Source organism: Perissodus microlepis, chromosome 14 (genome assembly GCF_051167445.1).
Source record: "Perissodus microlepis isolate ML-2025 ecotype Zambia chromosome 14, ASM5116744v1, whole genome shotgun sequence".
Taxonomy (NCBI): domain Eukaryota; kingdom Metazoa; phylum Chordata; class Actinopteri; order Cichliformes; family Cichlidae; genus Perissodus; species Perissodus microlepis.
The window spans coordinates 33,761,749-33,780,316 of NC_140474.1; the positions used below are offsets into that span (position 1 = coordinate 33,761,749).

Consider the following 18,568-nt stretch of genomic DNA (forward strand, 5'->3'; position numbering starts at 1 on the left):
TCAGGGCTAGAAGATAACCCAGGTATCATAATGTAGGCATGAAGGAGACCTGTCTTCTGCTATAATTTGTTTTGACGATCCACATAAGCCTGGAATACCACCAGGCATACCACCCTTTAGAGTTGACCCAAAACGTATAAAGTGACGTTAACGGCATAACTGCATTAACGTGGCAAATCTCAGCACTAATTTTTAAGTTATCTCCAGTGAATTATCAGCAAACAGATTGCACATTTCCTAAATTCTTGTTTGATAGTTTAATTGTTGTCTACTGTTTATTTCTCAGGTCTGATCACCACAACCTCCAGGAAACTGGACCGTGAACAACAAACAGAGCATATTTTAGAGGTAAGGAAAGATTTGTAGCTTTAGAGATTTAGAGATGAATGAAAAATGTTCAGCACCTGCAAGGTGCAAGGCTCCAAGGTGGTTGGTGCCAGTTAGGGTGGTAACCCCCAAAGCAGATGGTGGACAGGGAGCCATCAGGCTGAAAAAAAGAGTCCGTCGGACTTGATTAGCCTGCAGGACTTCAAAATAAGCCAATGGGTGCCAGCAGGCCAAGTGGAACACAGCTTGAGCAGTGGCTGAAGCAAAAATTTGGTTTTGAGAAGAGTTTAGTTAGGCCATGGAACAAGACTGTCAGACTGCCTAGAAGTTAGTGCCAATTTCAACTGAGGCGATGAAAGGCTCTAAGTGTTGTAGAGTTTTCTTAATTGACATGTCTCTACAATGTCACATGAAAATCTCTGTTGGTACACTCAGGGTACGTACGGGTTCTTGAAATCCTTGAAAATGCTTGAATTTTAATGTTGTCTTTTCAAGGTTTGAAAAGTGCTTGAATTTCAGATGTGGTGCTTAAAAGTGCTTGAAAGTGTAACTGTATTTCATTCACAATAAATAGCTATCTGATTGAATAGTTTTCTTATCAGGTAGAGAAATAAAATGAGTCGCAAAATGTAGAGGCAAAATTTCCTGTCTGTTTCAATATGTGACCCCGCCCCTCCCTCGGACAGTCGGGGATGAGTGCGCTAACATACCTTTAGGTTGCTGTTTTAATGAGTGTTTGATGGAAAACAACAATGGCGGAGTTTGCGCTCTCCAGTCGCATGATAGGTGAGTGCTAGTAAATAATTTTCCAGCACGTGTACGTTACACATGCTATTTTTTAAAAAAAATATGATTATTATTTTGCTAACTATCAAACTCCCTGGAGAAATGATTGAAATGCACTGAGTGTGATGCAGTATGGCAGCGCTATTATGGAATATGCTGTGAACTTTGCTAACATTACTTAGCAGTGATATGAGTTAATTTACTCAAGTGAAAGCTTTAAACATTAGCCCGATACATAACTAGCCAATTTAGGCTTTCTGGTTAACCCTCTGGGGTCGACGGACCTAGAGTCTCCATTTCAACTTGGGTCGAACGTGCGGACTTCAAACTATATACCAGTGTTTAAATTGTGTTGATAGGCCACGTAAAGCCAATGTTTTTTGTTTTTAATAAAACGGTGGTGTTTACTCCAGGAAGAAACGTTAAAAACTGCGTTTTCTAAGGAGAGCGCCAGCAAACACGCTTTGCTTGTGAGTGTGTCAGTTCTACTAGTGAATGTGACAGATGCTGCAAAAAAGCCACCAAAGGCAGATTGCAGTGTAAACCCTGATTGACACAGCTGCTGTCAGAACCTGCAGGTTTATCCCTGTGCTGTTCTCATCTGTGTTATAGTGGACACAAACTATTTTTTGGAGTTGCATAAATAATTTTTGTGCCTTCTTATTTGACGCAGAACACCTGATTGTTCTGTAAATAGTTTGAAATGGTTATATAAAAAACGTCTGAGCCTTGGCTGCATTTTTAGGTAAATAGTACCATATAACTTTGTTGTTTGCAAAACTTGTGCATATTTTTAAAAATTTACAATTTCTATTTGCATTTCAAGTTATGAAAATGATTCGTTAAACATGCTTGTGGTTTTTACAGTCAAAAATATCACTTTCTACTTGTATTTTAAATTTTGTCTGAATTTAGATAAATTGTGCTGATACAGTATGTCAAAATGAGAAAATAACAGATTGGCAAGATAAAAGTTTTTAAAGGTGAAATATAGAGGCCAAATCAAAAGTAGTCAAAAACGGCCAATTATATCCTGGACCCCAGCTTTTTGGAGTATTTGAAATAATGGTAATATGACTGATCCCTATGGTCACAAAGAATAGCCTCTTGTTTCTGTGCTACCAAAGTTCCCCGGCTTTCATTCAAAATGTGTTTATCGTCAGCACCGACACATTAAACTACTTAAACATTATGAATGTCTTCAAGCTCACACCGAGGCCTGTGGGGCACTATCAGCCACTGAGACAGTACACACATTATTTGTATATGAATATTTCATACTGTAAGGCTGCCTGTTTATTTAAGGGAGATGAACAAAATACATTGGAATTGTACATAATAATATCACAGATGATAAATTCAATAGATTTTAAGTAGATACTTGTGCATTCTTATATGTTGAATTGAACTATGTGATCTGTTCAAAGCCTCCCAGTCAGTGCTGTTCTCCATGCCTGTCTGACTGTACATGATGTTATTAGCACAAACACTTTAAAGGTGACGTTTAGGACTTCAACAATAATACAGACAGCAATGTAGTTAGCAATAGAACAGTTTTATTGGGAATTAACTTAAAAAACAAACATCTGTCTCCTATTTTTTGTCACACAGGAAGGAAGCATCAATTTCTGATGAGAAGACTTATTTATTTCTTTTTTTTGTGGGGGGTTCAACAGGAGAAGAATATCTCTAACAAGTTGATTTGTTCACATTGTCACATCTTAATTTTTAAGTGAAATGTGCATTTTGAGTTTATACACTATGTATATAAGGCGACGTTTCCTTTTGCAGTATTTTTGTGTGGTTTGTTTTTCTATTTCTTAACAAAAGGTGAACAAAGGTGTTTAAGTTCACCTAGGATGATTTGTCCTAATTTTCACATGGTCTTACTGAGGGGATGCGAATTGAAACATGCATTCTTTCTTGGGGGGGCATGTGCTGGAAAAGCTTGAAAAGGGACCTTGAAAGTGCTTAAAAAGTGCTTGAATTTGACCCTAAAAAAGGCGTATGAACCCTGTACACTAGTGATGTGCGATACCACTGATTTCCTTTCCGATCCGATACCAAGTAAAATTCAGGGTGGTATCGACGATACTGATCCGATGCCGATACTTTGTACAAAAACGTATTTTATTTATTTTATCTCAAATTATAGCGTCATAATGATTACAGGACATCAGATTACTTGTTCTTATCACTTAATAATGCAGAATTCATCATATAGAAATAAAAAAGCTGAATTGTGCGCTATTTGAACACCTTGCCTGCCTGCAGCACTAAAGGACTCCATGAGAGACGTCTGTCTCGCCCTAGCAGCACCTGTCCCTGTCCACTCCTCCTCTTCAGTTCGCCTCAACATACGCTCGTCATATTCTGTGATATGATTTACTCTGAGGTGTTTGACAAATTTGTGGTGTTGCCACAACACCTCACTTTCTTGCCACATGTATCGCAAACCACGTCTTGGCTATTTGTGGATGTAAAATACGTCCACACATAACTCCAATTACGAGTGTGCATGCCAAGGGGCTGCAACACATTTATACAGCTGTATTTCGCACATGACTATGAAAGGCGGAAGAGAAAGTAGTTCCTTCCAATGTAGACAATCCGAATGAAATAAGTTCTTTCCACTGTGTGTTAATGATACACTACAAATTTAGCCTAAGTTACTAAAGTATTGATATTTTAATGTGAGAATCGATTCTAGAACATAAATGACTGGTATCAGAGGAATCGATATTTCAGTATCGATCCGCACATCACTACTGTACACTATATTGGCAGACCGGTTTGGTGGTTCCCATCTTTAAGGAAGAGGACCGGCGAGTGTGCTCCAACTATAGCGAGGTCACACTCCTCAGTCTTCCCAGGAAAGCCTTACCAGGGGGCTGGAAAGGAGAGTCCGTCTGTTAGTTGAACCTTGGATACAGGAGAAAAAATGTGTTTTTTGTCCTGGTTACAGAACACTGGACCAGCTTTTTACCAGCTTGAGGATATCTGAGGGTGTGTGGGAGCTTGCCCAACCAGTCTACCTGTGTTTTGTGGACTTGAAGAAGGCTTTCTACCTCAGAATATTATTTGGGAGGTGCCTGTGGAGTATGGGGTGTCTGGCCTGTTGCTGTGGGGCATTCGGATCTTATTTAACCAAGAGCTAGATTTGCATTGATGGCAATAAGTCAGACTTGTTTCCAGCGGGTGTTGGACTCCAGCTTGCACTGAAGTGGTTCATAGCTGAGTGTGACGCGGTGGGAATGAGAATAAGCACCTCTAAGTCTGAGGCCATGGTCTTTAGCTGGAAAAGGGTAGAGTGCCCACTCCAGGTAAGGGATGAGTTGCTGCCCCAAGTGGAGGAATTTAAGTATCTCGGGGTCTTGTTTCGGGGAGCAGGAAATCAACAGACTGATTGAGGCTGTGGCTGGAGTGATGCAGATGCTATACTGGTCTGTAGTGGTAAAGAGAGAGCTGAAAGTACGAGGCCAATCCCAAAAGTAAGAGCCCCAATTTTTTTAGAAATACAAAAAACTGTTTATTTCCCATAATATTTACATAATTTTAAAGCTTGAAGACTTATCTATTTGTCTACATAATCGCCATTTCGGTTGATGAATTTTTGTAGAAGCTGTGGCAGTTTTACAATGCCCATGTCATGCCTGCTCACTGCTGCAGAATCGCCTTCTGAACAAATGTTCTTTCAACTTTGGGAACAGGTGGTAGTCACTGGGTGCGAAGTCCGAACTGTAGGGTGGGTGGGTGATGAAGTTTTGCAGGAGAGCAACAGTTTGACGGGCGACCTGTGGACACACGGTGTCGTGGAGAATGCTTGGACTGTAGGAGGAAGCCAGAGTACCTGGAGAGAACTCACGCAAACGCAGGGAGAACATCCAAACTCCACACTGAATGACACCGGGCTGATGGTGGAATTGACACCAAAGGGAGGACCTTCTTGTTGTGAGGCAACAGTGCTAATCTCTGTGCGACTGTGCTGCCACAAATTGCATTATCGTTAAATTAAAAAATTAACAACTTTAAAACCTGTAATTTAAAAGCTTGATTGATGTTGGAACAAATGAATTCTTAAGGCAATTCAGCCTGTATTTTGGGACTATCCTCTGCTGGAAGGCAAGAGCTCATATGAAGGACATGTAATGCGTCTGACAGAACCCGCTGGGCCTGTCTGATTACCGACTGGTCATAAATGCAGGGGTGGGAAAGATCTTCATTCCTCCCAGTCACCTTCATGGCAGACCGCACCAGACACAGCAGATTAGATTTTGCATGCACAGAGCAATTGCCATACCATGACAGGGCTCTAGAGTGCGACCAATTTGGTCGCAAATGCGACCAAATCTTTCAGTGGTGCGACTAAAAAAATATTTGGTCGCACCTGTGCGACCAACTGTTCGGGTAACAAAAAAAAAATAAAAAACCTCTAACTCTCCGTGTGGTCAACAACAGACACATATTATGCCACTGTCGTGGACTAAACCAATCAGAGATAGTCAGGGGCTGCACCTCTCTGATTGGCCGTGGTCCAGTTGAAAGTGCAGGTGGAAGAGGGAGGTGAGTAGCTTGAATCAAGCGATATTGATTCATTAAATCCTGAATTGACTTTTAAGTATAACTGTGTTTTGTCAGAAACGCCAGATTCTCAGATTAAAGCTCACAAAACTATTCCAACAACCGCCAAACAGAAAATGAGAGCAGGTACACAAATTCCACACAAAGACGTAAACACAGAGCGGACCCGACGCATCAGAATGAGCTTTCTCTTTCTCGGCTTTCTCACCCGACAGCACGTACCACACTGTCAGGGCTCACCGATTCTGATGGGTCGGGTCCGCGCAGTGTTTACGTCTTTTTGCGTTGATTCTGAGCTGCAGGTCTTGTCTCTCTCCAACCAAAATTCACCGAGCCAGCAGCAAAAGAAGCAGCAAACTACGCTTCATATTTGATAAATGTCGTCATGGAATCACTGCTGTTTTGCCTCCACCACGATAAAAATCACACTTCATGCACAGCTCTCTCTCTCTCTCTGTACTTCAAGAACAGTTTCCCGTCTCAAATCTCTGTTTTCTGCATTATCCATTCGCTTATTACCCACCAGTCTACCGTGCGCCTAACTTTTTAAAGTTAGGCGTACCGGTGCGCCCATGGCAAAAAGTTAGTCTAGAGCCCTGCATGATGATATGCCACACCCTATGATGCTTTCCAGTACAGCCTGATAGAACTGAAACATTATTTTCTGATTATGTCAAGTGAAGTCAATTTTTTTTCTCTTTTTCAAACACCTTTAGTCTGTGTTAAAAACTAACTAACTAACAAACAAACAAAAAACAAAACGAGAACACATCGTGGTCATTGCAACTGAAGAGATAATCCTAAATAAATTTAGGATTTGATATGATTGATTTCTTCATTAAGGATAAACAGTGGGTTGTGGTCTCCTACTGCTTGGGGGTCCAGCACCATCTCCTTAATAGACTCGATGGTTATCTTCACTTTGTGATGTCATGTCCAGTAAGGGTATCAGAATTAGACTATTGAATTGTATGTGCTTTCTTTCACTGACATCCAGTTGTTGACTATTAGCCTATTTCAAAATGTATTGCATTGAGTTAAAATACAAATACAAATACCTTTGTTTGAGGACAATTTTCCCTAACTGGAGCTCATTAAATTTTAATTGAAATGCTACCCATAATAATGAGTGTGCCTTGGTTTGAGTAATGCTTTGTCCTGTAGTCCATATCAGCTCTTTGGTCTGCAATACCAGATTATTCATTGAGCACTATCCTGATAGCTACTGTGTCTCATCTATGAATGCTGACTGATATTCTCCTGAGATAAGCCCAAGAACAGTTGTGTCATCAGCAAATTTAATAATGCTAGATAAATGTGAAGGTGTACAGTGTATAAAGGAGAGCACAACCTCTAAGAACTCCAGTCTTCAATGTAATGGAAGGAAGGAAGTGTGGGGGGCAGGCGAGGAAGGTGGAGGAAATTTGACATATTGAGTCAAAAAGTCCTTGATGCAGGTGTGGATGGTTGGGACAAAGCCAGTGTGTTTTCTGACCAAAATATTTGGGATGATGGTAATAAAGACAGTTCTAAAGTCAACAAAGAGCATCCTCTAGTTCTGTCAGTGGTCCAAATGGCTGAAAATGGAGTTGCTATGGCGATAACATCTTCAGTAGACTGTTTAGCGCTATTTCTGTTCTGCTAGATCGCACCTGCTCTACGTACTCACCTGCACAAAGTGCAGTATAGTGAGTCCGGATGTTTGATTAGAAGCCAAGAACAAAATATTTGGGTTGTTCTTTGTAAATATGTCAAACTATGTAATAGTGACTGCATATCAGATATTTTGTCCCAACAATGCTTTATCTATCCAACCTCTTCTAAATTTCACTCTGGCAGTCACTTAATTTTAAAACTAACTATTGGTCTCAATAAGCTGCACTTTCTAATTGTGAGGGACCAAGCAGCCAAGGCATAGAGGACACAGGCAAAAAAAATGTCTTCAAAAAGGGGTTTTCTTTATTTTAACCCTCAAAAAGTTCAAAAATGACAAATTTCAAAAACATAATTAGCAGGCCCATAAAAGAGGTCAACCGAATATAACTCTACAAAAAGTCATTTCCAGAAACTTAAACAAACAAAGTGGACACAACTTAACTCACAAACTGACCTAATTACAAAGACACATGAAGGTAGCTTTTATAGTGGTTTGACCAAACCATTTTCACACAATAGGGGGGAAAACAAAAACACATTAATATTAACTAAGCACAGAATAACCTAACTAAACCTAAAATAACCTGTTAAGCACATGGTCTGTCCTGCTGAGCAGGCATTTTGTTCTCAGAGTCCTCAGCCACGCCTTTTGCCCAGACCAGGAAACAGCCACCACCCAAAACCAGGTAACTCAAAGAAAGAGAAACATAATTAATATAACAAAACATTTTTAGAAAAACCACACAATGCTACTATGTGCGCGCCTGATAATATCAGTTAGGTTTAACCAAATGATTAATGAATTATATTAATGAAGAAAACTGCAAAACAAACTAATAAAGTGAACAAATGGACTAATTTACCCATGTGTGGCTGATGCCATCACACTAATAAATGTTTGGGGGACAATCTCTACTTGGTTGCTTATGCGTCATGAAAGATCAAGTTTGTGATTAGGAACACTGTATATATTTTTGAACGAGCCTTTCTGCCCATACAGGTGTTGGTGTCAGATGGTGGCCCTAATCCCAAGCAAAGTACTGTTTGGGTGATAGTTCAAGTCCTGGATGAAAACGACAACAAGCCCATATTTCCTGAGAAGGTGTATCAAGTCAAACTTCCAGAGAGGGAGCGTAGAAAGAAGGGAGAACCAATCTATCGGGTGTTTGCCTATGACCGTGATGATGGGCCAAACTGTGACCTCTCCTACAGCATTGTGGATGGCAATGAGGATGGGAAGTTCTTCATCGACCCCAAGACAGCAGTGGTATCTTCACGCAAGGCCTTCAGTGCAGGGAGCTACGACATCCTGACTGTATGGATTTTTTAAAAAATTTGTTAAACATGTCTGCTCTGTGAGTTCAAGAACATTTAAGTTGTATTTTCTAAACTCCAAATCATAAATTAATCGCTTAATCTTTGGTGTGAAGGACTTGTTTGAGGCAGGTCTGTCCATTTCTACAATCTGGAGAACATATTCTCTGAATCTAGGGAATGTGTGTAAAAGATTCATTGTGTGTTTACTTTTGTTTTTCTTGATGATCTTGATTTTAGGAAATGCTCTTTAAAAATATTTCTTCATCATTAAGGTTGCCTGAACAGCACTCAAAATAACAGAGTTTGGTGCTTATTTAATTGATGCACACTGATTTTAGTTTTGTTATCTGGCTTCTGACAAAAGAATACCATTCTTCAAAAATGCTGATTGAAGAATGGGATGCCATCTCACAGCAGTGTGTGACCAAGCTGGTGACCAGCATGAGAATAAGGTGCCAGGCTCTTGTGGCTGTGTGTGGTTTTTCCACATGCTACAGAGTCCCCGTTTAATCTAATAAAGAATGCCAAACAAGAGTCAATAACAGAATAAGCTGTTTGGAAGTTTTTCAAGGGCACAACCCATATACTCAACTCTGCTCCTAAACCCACAAATGCATTTTCCTTACAAATGTGGCAAGGGGAAATAAATATGCTTTCCGATGCCTGTTTATTGTGACCATGGCAAGAAGTGTTGTTACAACAAAGAAATAATCAACCAGCATACCAAAACAAATAAGGAAATCTAAGTTTTCAACTTGTGGAAGGTCTGTATTTGATGCCAGCTAAAAACCAAAAACACAGCAAACACGTTAACGTTTAAAGTGATGAATACTGTGGACTTCAAGAATGGCGTGATATAGTTGTGGGGTATATTGTATCATAGCATATGGAAATATTTTAGTCTGCAAAAGACCCTTTGCCTTTCTTTTCCTCTATGTTCAGATCAAAGCAACAGACAATGGACGTCCTCAGAAATCCTCCACAGCGCGACTGCACATTGAATGGATCCGCCGACCACCAGCTCTCACTCTACCGCTGATTTTTGATGAACCATTCTACAATTTCACTGTGATGGAGAATGACAGGGTGGCTGAGATTGTGGGTGTGGTATCTGTGCAGCAGAGCTCCACCCCTTTGTGGTTTGACATCACAGGTAAAATGCCCCTGTAATGGAGTATGCTTCGTAAACCACTTGAGGGTTTTGTTGTGTAAGGAAGGGTGTGCTCAGGTTTGATGCATGTTGTGTTGGTATAAATGAGGTACAGCTCAGACATAGTGGCCTACATGGTATGTTCTCCCCATCCCAGTTACCATAGTGACAGCTTCTCAGATCCCAGTTCAAGTAATCTGTTGGTAGTCTAATATGAATTAAAATCAGGATGAAACTTAAATTAGGTACATTTGTTTATTTTTCTCTCTTTGTTTAAAAAAAAAAGGATTGTTTCATTAAAGTATTCACAGCTATATTTACTAAGCAGGGCAATTTAATATTATGCTGCTATCACAAAACAAATGTCAACTGGAGGCGAGTGATCAACTAAAACTGTGTTAATTAATAAACATAGTTTAGCCAAGTTCATTGCAGTAACAACCCGCATTGTATCAGAAGCAGCACAAATTACCAGATCAAAAACAATTAGACTTTAGAGAGTGAGTAATGTATTTAAAACAAACAAACAAAAAAAGACCGTATTTGTACTCTGACAGGTCTCTAGCTGTGATGTATTGTTGGCTCCAATCAGCCCAAAATATATAGATAAATGCGACAGGGGATGACAGACATTCCCACAATACACTTTTTGTCTTTCTAGTCAGTGTACATTAACCTGGAGATACCTTCTGACTTGTGCTTCTGGCTCTCCTTAGCTCTGCCTCTCTTTGTATTTTTTCTTTGTTTTCTGTCCATGTCACTCTCACTTCAAACACATTTTTCTCACTTCATTTGTGTGTAATGATAGTTTCTCATAATCTGAAACTTGAAAAAATGTGTTTTACTTATTTAGGAAACAATATGAAGAAGGTCAACATTTTATTTATTTATTTTAAAAAAAAAAAGGGAAAAAAAGGATAAAACATAGAATATTTAGCATTACAGCAGCACAGGTAAGTCAACTGAAAGACCATGTAGTGTGTGTGATCATGGGTATATGTGATCATCACTTGTAAATTTGGCAAAAGACACAGACCAGGAATCCCAGCTGATGATGCAATAAAAAACAACTGCACTTTCATGTTATTTCCAATGTACAGGGTGGGCCATTTATATGGATACACTGTAATAAAATGGGAATGGCTGGTGATATTAATGTCCTGTTTGTGGCACATTAGTATATGTGAGGGGGCAAACTCCTCAAGATGGGTGGTGACCATGGTGGCCATTTAGAAGTCGGCCATCTTGGATACAACTTTTGTTTTTTCAATAGGAAGAGGGCCATGTGACACATCAAACATAAGTTTGATGTGTCACATTACCAATAATGGTAATGTCACAAGAAAAACAATGGTGTGCTTGGTTTCAATGTAACTTTATTCTTTCATGAGTTATTTATAAGTTTCTCTTTGTTCACAGCCATTGACATGTTGAAGAGGTTAACACGTGAGGAGCGGATCGAAATTGTGTTGATATCTGGTGAACGCAGTAACCGGGTCATTGCAGCAGATTTCAATGCAAGACACCCTACGAGACCACCCATCTCCCATGCTACAGTTAGCAAACTGCTTGCTAAGTGAAACTGGTTCAGTGTTGGATTTGCCAAAATGTGGACGCAAGAAAACTGTCACTAATGAAGAAACATCAGTGGCTGTCCTAGCTTCATTCAGCAAGAGCCTACAGTGTAACACTCGCCGCATGTCACTGGAGAGTGGCATTAATCAAACATCCCTTCGGCGGATATTAGCTACTCACAAATGGCACCCTTACAAACTCCAGCTACTGCAGCATCTCAACGAGGATGACCCTGATCGGCGCACAGAATTTGCAGAATGGGCAAAACAAAAATTGGAACAGGGCCCTCAGTTCACGCAGAAGATTTTGTTCAGTGATGAGGCAAACTTTGATGTGAATGGTGAAGTTAACAAACAAAACCACCGCTATTGGTCTGACACTAACCCACATTGGATGGATCCCTCCAAGACTGTTGGAACAACAAAAGTGATGGTTTGGTGTGGTATATGGGGTACAACGATAGTGGGTCCATTCTTCATCAATGAACCCAATGAGTTTTTCCAGCAAGATGGTGCACCACCACATTATGGGTGCCAGGTCCGAGCATTCCTAGATGAACAGTTTCCTGGAAAGTGGATTGGTCGTCATGGGCCAGTTGAATGGCCCCCAGGGTCTCCCGATCTGACCCCCTTAGACTTTTATCTTTGGGGTCATCTGAAGGCAATTGTCTATGGTGTGAAGATAAGAGATGTGCAGCACCTGAAACTACGGATACTGGATGCCTGTGCTGGCATTTCTCCTGCGGTGTTGCTATCAGTGTGTGAAGAGTGGGAGAAGAGGGTTGCATTGACAATCCAACACAATGGGCAGCACATTGAACACATTTTATAAGTGGTCAGAAACTTGTAAATAACTCATGAAAGAATAAAGTTATGTTGAAACCAAGCACACCATTGTTTTTCTTGTGACATTACCAATAAGTTTGATGTGTCACATGGCCCTCTTCCTATTGAAAAAACAAACTTTGTTTCTCAACTGTTTCTTCAGATAGTGGTATGATGTGTTGCTACTTGAGACCTTAACGTACATCACTTTGTTGGACAGGTTCTTTTTAATTTCTGTGCTTGATTCATCAGTAATCAGACCTGAGTGTGTCTAATGAAACTGAGCTCAGTGTGGCACAGGAATGACGGACCTGACCACATAGTTTGCTCTTTTTAGCACTTTTTATTCAGCTGCTGTTCTCACAACACTGTGTTGCAGCTTTTCGGCTACACCCCACACAACAACCACAACCTCAGGTCCCAGCAAGTCTTTTGCAGGGGAGGCATGATGAACTGATGGAGCTCCGGTGTGTCAGCCTCCCCTGCAGCCATACCATAACACCATGCCCCGCCACACTGTGGTTAATGATAGTTAATTCATGATTTAACAAGGGAGGCAATTACTTTTGCACACAGAGCCAGGTAGGTTTGGGTGCCATATAATGTCATTATGGATTAATAAAGTATTCTAATTCTGATGGCCCGTAATAAATGCAATCATCATTTAGTGACAAATATGCAAAAGAATAAGGAATCAGGATAAAGGCAAATACTTTTGCACAGCACTGTATAAACTTAGTTCTTCTCCTTTCTTTTGTCCTCCCCCTGGAGGCTCTCTGACCTTTCTGTCTCACCTCATCTTTCCTGTCTCTTCTCAATGCTTCATGCTCATAAGGTCCCAGGTCTTTCCGTGAGATGTTCTATATTCTGCAGAGCACTTGTGGCAGGAACTGTTCCTCAGAAGGTATCTCCCTTCCACTACTGCTATTTTCTGCCTTCTCAGCACCCTATTTTCATTATTTTTCTGTCATTCTTTATTTTACTGTTTTTGCACCAGTGATGCACCCCTCTGCCTGTCATCTGTGCTTGTGGTGCATGTGCTATAACTGATTAGTTGGATGTGGCTGGTTTTTCGAATGTGCGCATGTGTGTATGTGTCTCTATCTGTGTATGTGTGAGGCAGAGAGAGAGAGATGGATGGACTGTTGTAGCCAAGATTAGTTGAATGGGATGCAGGTTTAGTAAAACAATACAAAAAGGAAAAAAAAAAGGTTTCTCCAACCTTATAAACAGTACATTTGCATAATGACTGAAACTAGCCCACTGAAGGAACAATGGACTGGAAGCGCAGTTCCTTGATCTTTAATATGCAAATTCTCATGACCGTTGATGAACAACTACTGACCAAAGCCCATTGATCAAAGACCACTGATCAATGGCCATGAGTACCATTCACAGAAAGTTGGGGAAATGGCTGCAATTACAGCATTGTAAAAATGGTGAAAAATCTACCCTCAGGCCCCCTCCACATTTCAGAGATGGTCTTTCCCTTTTCACGTAAATGCCCCCCTTGACTCCCTGCTCAAACCAGCGTTCCTCCCTGTCCAGGATGTGTACATCCTCATCATTGAAAGAGTGTCCACTGGCCTGTAGGTGCAAATGGTGTGCGGAGTCCTGGCCTGACGAGGAAGCTCTTCTGTGTTGTGCCATCTGCTTCACTAGAGGTTTTTTGGTTTCGCCGATGTATAAGTCATGGCAATCCTCCTGGCATTTAACAACGTACACTATATTACTCTGTTTGTGTCAGGGGACCCAATCCTTAGGGTAGACCAATTTTTGGTGCAGTGTGTTTTGGGGTTTAAAAATCACAGAGGTGCTGTGTTTAGAAAAAATGCGTTTCAGCTGTTCTGATACTCCTGGTTTTTCGTGTTGGCAGCAGTTGTCCTTCTCTCTTGGATTGGCTGGAGCTTTCTTTAGGTGACTTCCTAGCTTTGACAAATGTCCAGCTATCCAGTAGTTGTTGATCAGTGGTCATGAGAATTTGCATATTAATGATCAAGGAACTGACCTCCCAGCCCATTGTTGCGTGGGCTAGTTTCAGTCATTATGCAATGTACTGTTTATAAGGTTGGGGAAACCAGCAGTCAGTTGAGACTGAAGAAGTCACTTGGATGAGTGACGAAATATTTTTCCCACTGAAAATGCTACGTCCAGATAAACAGAATCAGCCTTTTGGGGTTTACTTACCTGGATGATTGAGAGAGCATCAAGACATCTTCAATGCACCACAATGGTAGCCTGATATCAGACAGAATTGTCACATAATATTAAACAGAGGCTGTCAACTCAGCTGTATAGAGTGGGGAATCATAATGAAGCAGTTAATTTTAAATTGTAGATTTAAGTTGTTCTTCATATTTTGGGCCACCAGATGCCACAAAAGAGGACTGTGGTGAAAAGCTTTGAGTAATGATCCCTTTTTTCAATATAGGCTTCAATGCTCCAGAAAGCTTCATTGGGCCATTAATACTAACTTGGGTGAACTAAAGGTGAGCCATTTATAATGGCCGATGGCAAAGTACACATAGGTGAAGCATAAAGTTCCAAATAAAACAAAAAGCAGCAGATGGCTGCCCCTCCCTGAGGCTGGCTCTGCTGGGGGTTTCTTCCTGTTAAAAGGGAGTCTTTCCTTCCCACTCTCACCAAAGTGCTTGTCCATAGGGGTGTTCTGATTGTATTATATAACTGTATTAATGTAAGATCATTTTCCTTGCCATATAAAGCACCTTGAGGTGTCTGTTGTTGTGATTTGGCATTCTATAAACTGAATTATTTTGATAAATAAACAATAACAACAAAAAACTAGAAAAATAGAATGATACTCTTCCCCCCCCCCCAACACAGATTCAGCTACTCTGTCCCATTTGTTTCTTTTCTTTGTTATACCTGCATCTCTCCATTCCTTTTTTCCCCCCACTGGTCTTTTGCTTAGCCTCTTGATACCTACATTCACCACCGGCTTGCTATTGTTCTTACTTTACTTTTTTTTACTCTATTTTTCATTCTCATTTAACCCCTTCCTGGGGTAAAAGAGACAATATACAACAAGCAAACAAAGCTGAGGGTTATTCAATACACATCATAATTATTAAAAATAAGAATTAAATAAATACATCTGTCAACAAATTATGAGCATTTAATATAATACTAATTAATACTGTTCACCTTTTTCTACATGTTCACTGTCAGTCCATCCCCTTCATCTTTTTCTCTCTTTTGATTGCACTTTGATTGTTATTTGTGTCATTTCTTATATTTTAATCTGGCTGTTTGCAGAATGGAGGGATGGCCTGAGGGCTAGCAAACCTTCCTTAGAATCCAGCCACTCTGCAAGTCTTTTTGCCACCGAGGCAAGAAAATGTGACAGCAGTGCCACTGCAATCTCCCTCACTCTCCCCAGACTGAGTGAGATCTTCCTTTTGATGTAACATCAATAATTTTGATTACGCTATTTATCTCTTTGTGGTAAAATAGTTAAATTCCATACCTCCATACCCAACCAACTCACCCACAGGCGCGTTATAATCCCCCACTGAGCAGCTGACAGCTAGAACCAGCTTCATGGCATGATTGCTAGTCAGCTGCCCCCATTTCCCAACACCCTAGTCCACCAACTTCACAAAGCAAACAAAAACTAGGAAAAATAGCCAAAAACAAAAATAGATGAGAAATTTTTGCAATAACACACTCAAACTGCAGCACACTCTAAGCAAAAGGGAGGGGTACTACCAGCATGGAAAGTGTTTTTGCTTGTTGCTTTAGTGTGTTACTGTGATTTTTGCTTCACATTGGCATTTTATAGCATATGCTGTATATTATATGTAATCTGTGGTGTATAGGAGTTTGTGATGTGTGTTTGTGTGTGATGGAAGAGCTTAAACCTGTCAGCAGCCATCCTTTCCTCCTTTGCACTATCACAAACTCTTAGGCAATGGTCTCTAGTCATGTTCTCTTCCCTTATCCCAACACTGCACTGGTTAATTTACTGATTAAGATTGTACAAAAAACCCCAAAAAACAATTCATGCATTTCAGGACTCAGTAACGCATGTTTTACATGACTGGAACCCACTGATCCACAAAATAAAATTGTGTGGTTTTTGTGTTTATTCACATATTCATCATAACTCGTGTGCATTCAAAGTAGGTATGATCTGCATTTTTTGGCCATCCTTTCTTGCTTGACATTTGTGCTGTGGTGCAGGTGGGAACAGTGACAGTGTGTTTGATGTAGCGAAGACTGTGGGCACCATCATCATTGCCAAACCTCTTGATGCTGAACAGTGCTCCTTCTACAACATGACAGTGCAGGCTACAGATGGCACCAACACTGCATATACCCAGGTACCACTTTTCCTTTATTTCAGCATTGCCTACAGTTTGGTACATTTCAACTGATTTTGTAGCACAGTCTTGTGTCAAAACGTGGAAAAAATTTCAAAATGTGGACTTTCTTGCCTTTTAAAATTGGAAAATATTCACTAGATAGGAATTGGTACATATGACCAGATAGATAAAAATCATGTTTAGGGACATGAAAATATTTCAGCTAAATTATTTACATGTAAATTCATGGAACAGAAAGATTGTGTGACACATTGGGGTGGCTGCAGCTCAGGAGGTAGAGCAGGACTGTAAATGTGTATGAATGTTAGATAGAAAAAACAAACAAAAAAGTTAGATAGCATTTAGGTAGAAAAAGCAGAGAAAAAAGTGCTTGTATTAATGGGTATGAATGGGTGAAAGAAACATGTTTTATAAAGTGCTTAGAATGCTCCAGTAGAGTAGAAAAATGCTATATAAGAACCAACCCATTTACCAGAAATGTCCAGTAATGCAAACCAGTAAGTTAGAGGTTGTGATTATGTCACCAGTTTCCACTCCCATTATGTTTGTAATGACAAGAAGTGTAAGTTGTAAGAACTTTATTTTACCATTCCACTGGGTTTGCAGAGGATAGGAATGAAAAGAACAATTAGTGTTTCTATTCAGACTATTCAGACTGGTCCCCTTATTTAGAAATACCTTCCATAATAATTCTGACATTTGGATTACAATAGATTCCTTAGGCAGGGTGGTAGACAAATGTGGAGTCCTGGGCCTGTGTATCCTCAGTAATACATTCGTTTTTGGGGATGTGGAACATCACCTCACTGGTGGGGAAGGAATCTGAGCAAGTGCAGGACATGGAGTGCTACCGAATAAATATACCTCAGTGTATAGCAAGGGTTCTGGAACCATACTCCTGGAGAATGGCTGGACTGTAATCATTTTCTGGAGTGGCCTGTGGTGAGAGTAGCTGGGTGGGTGTGAGGACACTCACAAGTCCCTGGCTAAAGACCACCACCACCACATTACCTCTGTCCATGCCCAGAACAATAGTTCAGAATTCCCAGCCTTCTTTGAGTCTTTAGTTAGTCTGTCTGGGGAATTCATAGTTCTCCCAAGAGATTTCTTCACTCATGTGTGCAAATATGGAGCTGGAAAGGTGTGCTTGGGAGGAATAGCCTGATAAACCAGTGTAGTGTTGTTGTTTTTTTTTATTGGACTTCCGTCATAGGTATGGGTTGGCCATAAAAAACACCATGTTTGAATCTAAAGTGGTGTACTTGGTATCATAGCACCTTATGCCAAATTTCAGTGATCTGTTTTTTTTAAATATATATTATCTGATCTGAGGTCATTTGTTTTGGACATTTGGATAAGGAGAAAGAGCTGTCAACTCATGACTATCTAGTGATGAGTTGGGTCAGTAGGCTAGGAAGAATGCCAGATATACCTGGAAAACAGACTAGGAATATCTGGTGGAGGCCCGGGTACTTAAGCTCATAGAGTAAATGGTAAGTATTTGTGGACAAATCAGCATCTTCCATGCAAACAACAGGTAACTGCAACCATTTCATATCGACCAAACCAATCCAAAGGAGGTTCTTGGTGCAACACCCCTTCAGACCACAACCAAAGAATCTGGTCTGAATGCTTTGTTGTGTCAAACACATTTGCTTTCCCAAGAGGAGCACCATAGACTCTCTGTAGGCTTCTCTTGCTAATAAACAGTTTGTACCTTTAAGACCAATTGTCTGTATGCTCAACTCGGTCACCTATAACATCTCAAGGTTTTTAGTTTTGATCCTCAACCCATTGGTAGGCAGCTCTAAACACCACATCCAGAACACCTTGGATTTTGTTGAGAAGGGTGAGCGATGTCATCATGGAGGCAGATGAAACAATGGTCTCATATGATGTTACATCTCTCTTCACTTGTCTTCCAGTCACTAAAGCAGTAGAAGTAGTTTTTAAGAGATTACAGGATGACCCCAACCTAAGGAACAGGACCACACTTAGCACCAACC

General features: G+C 40.4%; 1 protein-coding gene across 5 annotated transcripts in view; it reads left to right on the top strand.

Moving 5' to 3' along the window:
- The window catches only part of fat3a (FAT atypical cadherin 3a), a 185,074-nt gene that overhangs the window by 86,756 nt on the left and 79,750 nt on the right, over positions 1 to 18,568 (top strand). For 3 of the 5 annotated variants that reach the window (XM_084950510.1, XM_084950505.1, XM_084950507.1), the window contains exons 4-8: positions 287 to 348; positions 8,351 to 8,665; positions 9,610 to 9,820; positions 13,052 to 13,120; positions 16,420 to 16,559. In XM_084950510.1, the coding sequence (XP_084806636.1) occupies positions 287 to 348; positions 8,351 to 8,665; positions 9,610 to 9,820; positions 13,052 to 13,120; positions 16,420 to 16,559 (797 nt within the window). The remainder of the gene's footprint in view (positions 1 to 286; positions 349 to 8,350; positions 8,666 to 9,609; positions 9,821 to 13,051; positions 13,121 to 16,419; positions 16,560 to 18,568) is intronic. The other 2 variants (XM_084950506.1, XM_084950509.1) reach the window with 1 other exon arrangement.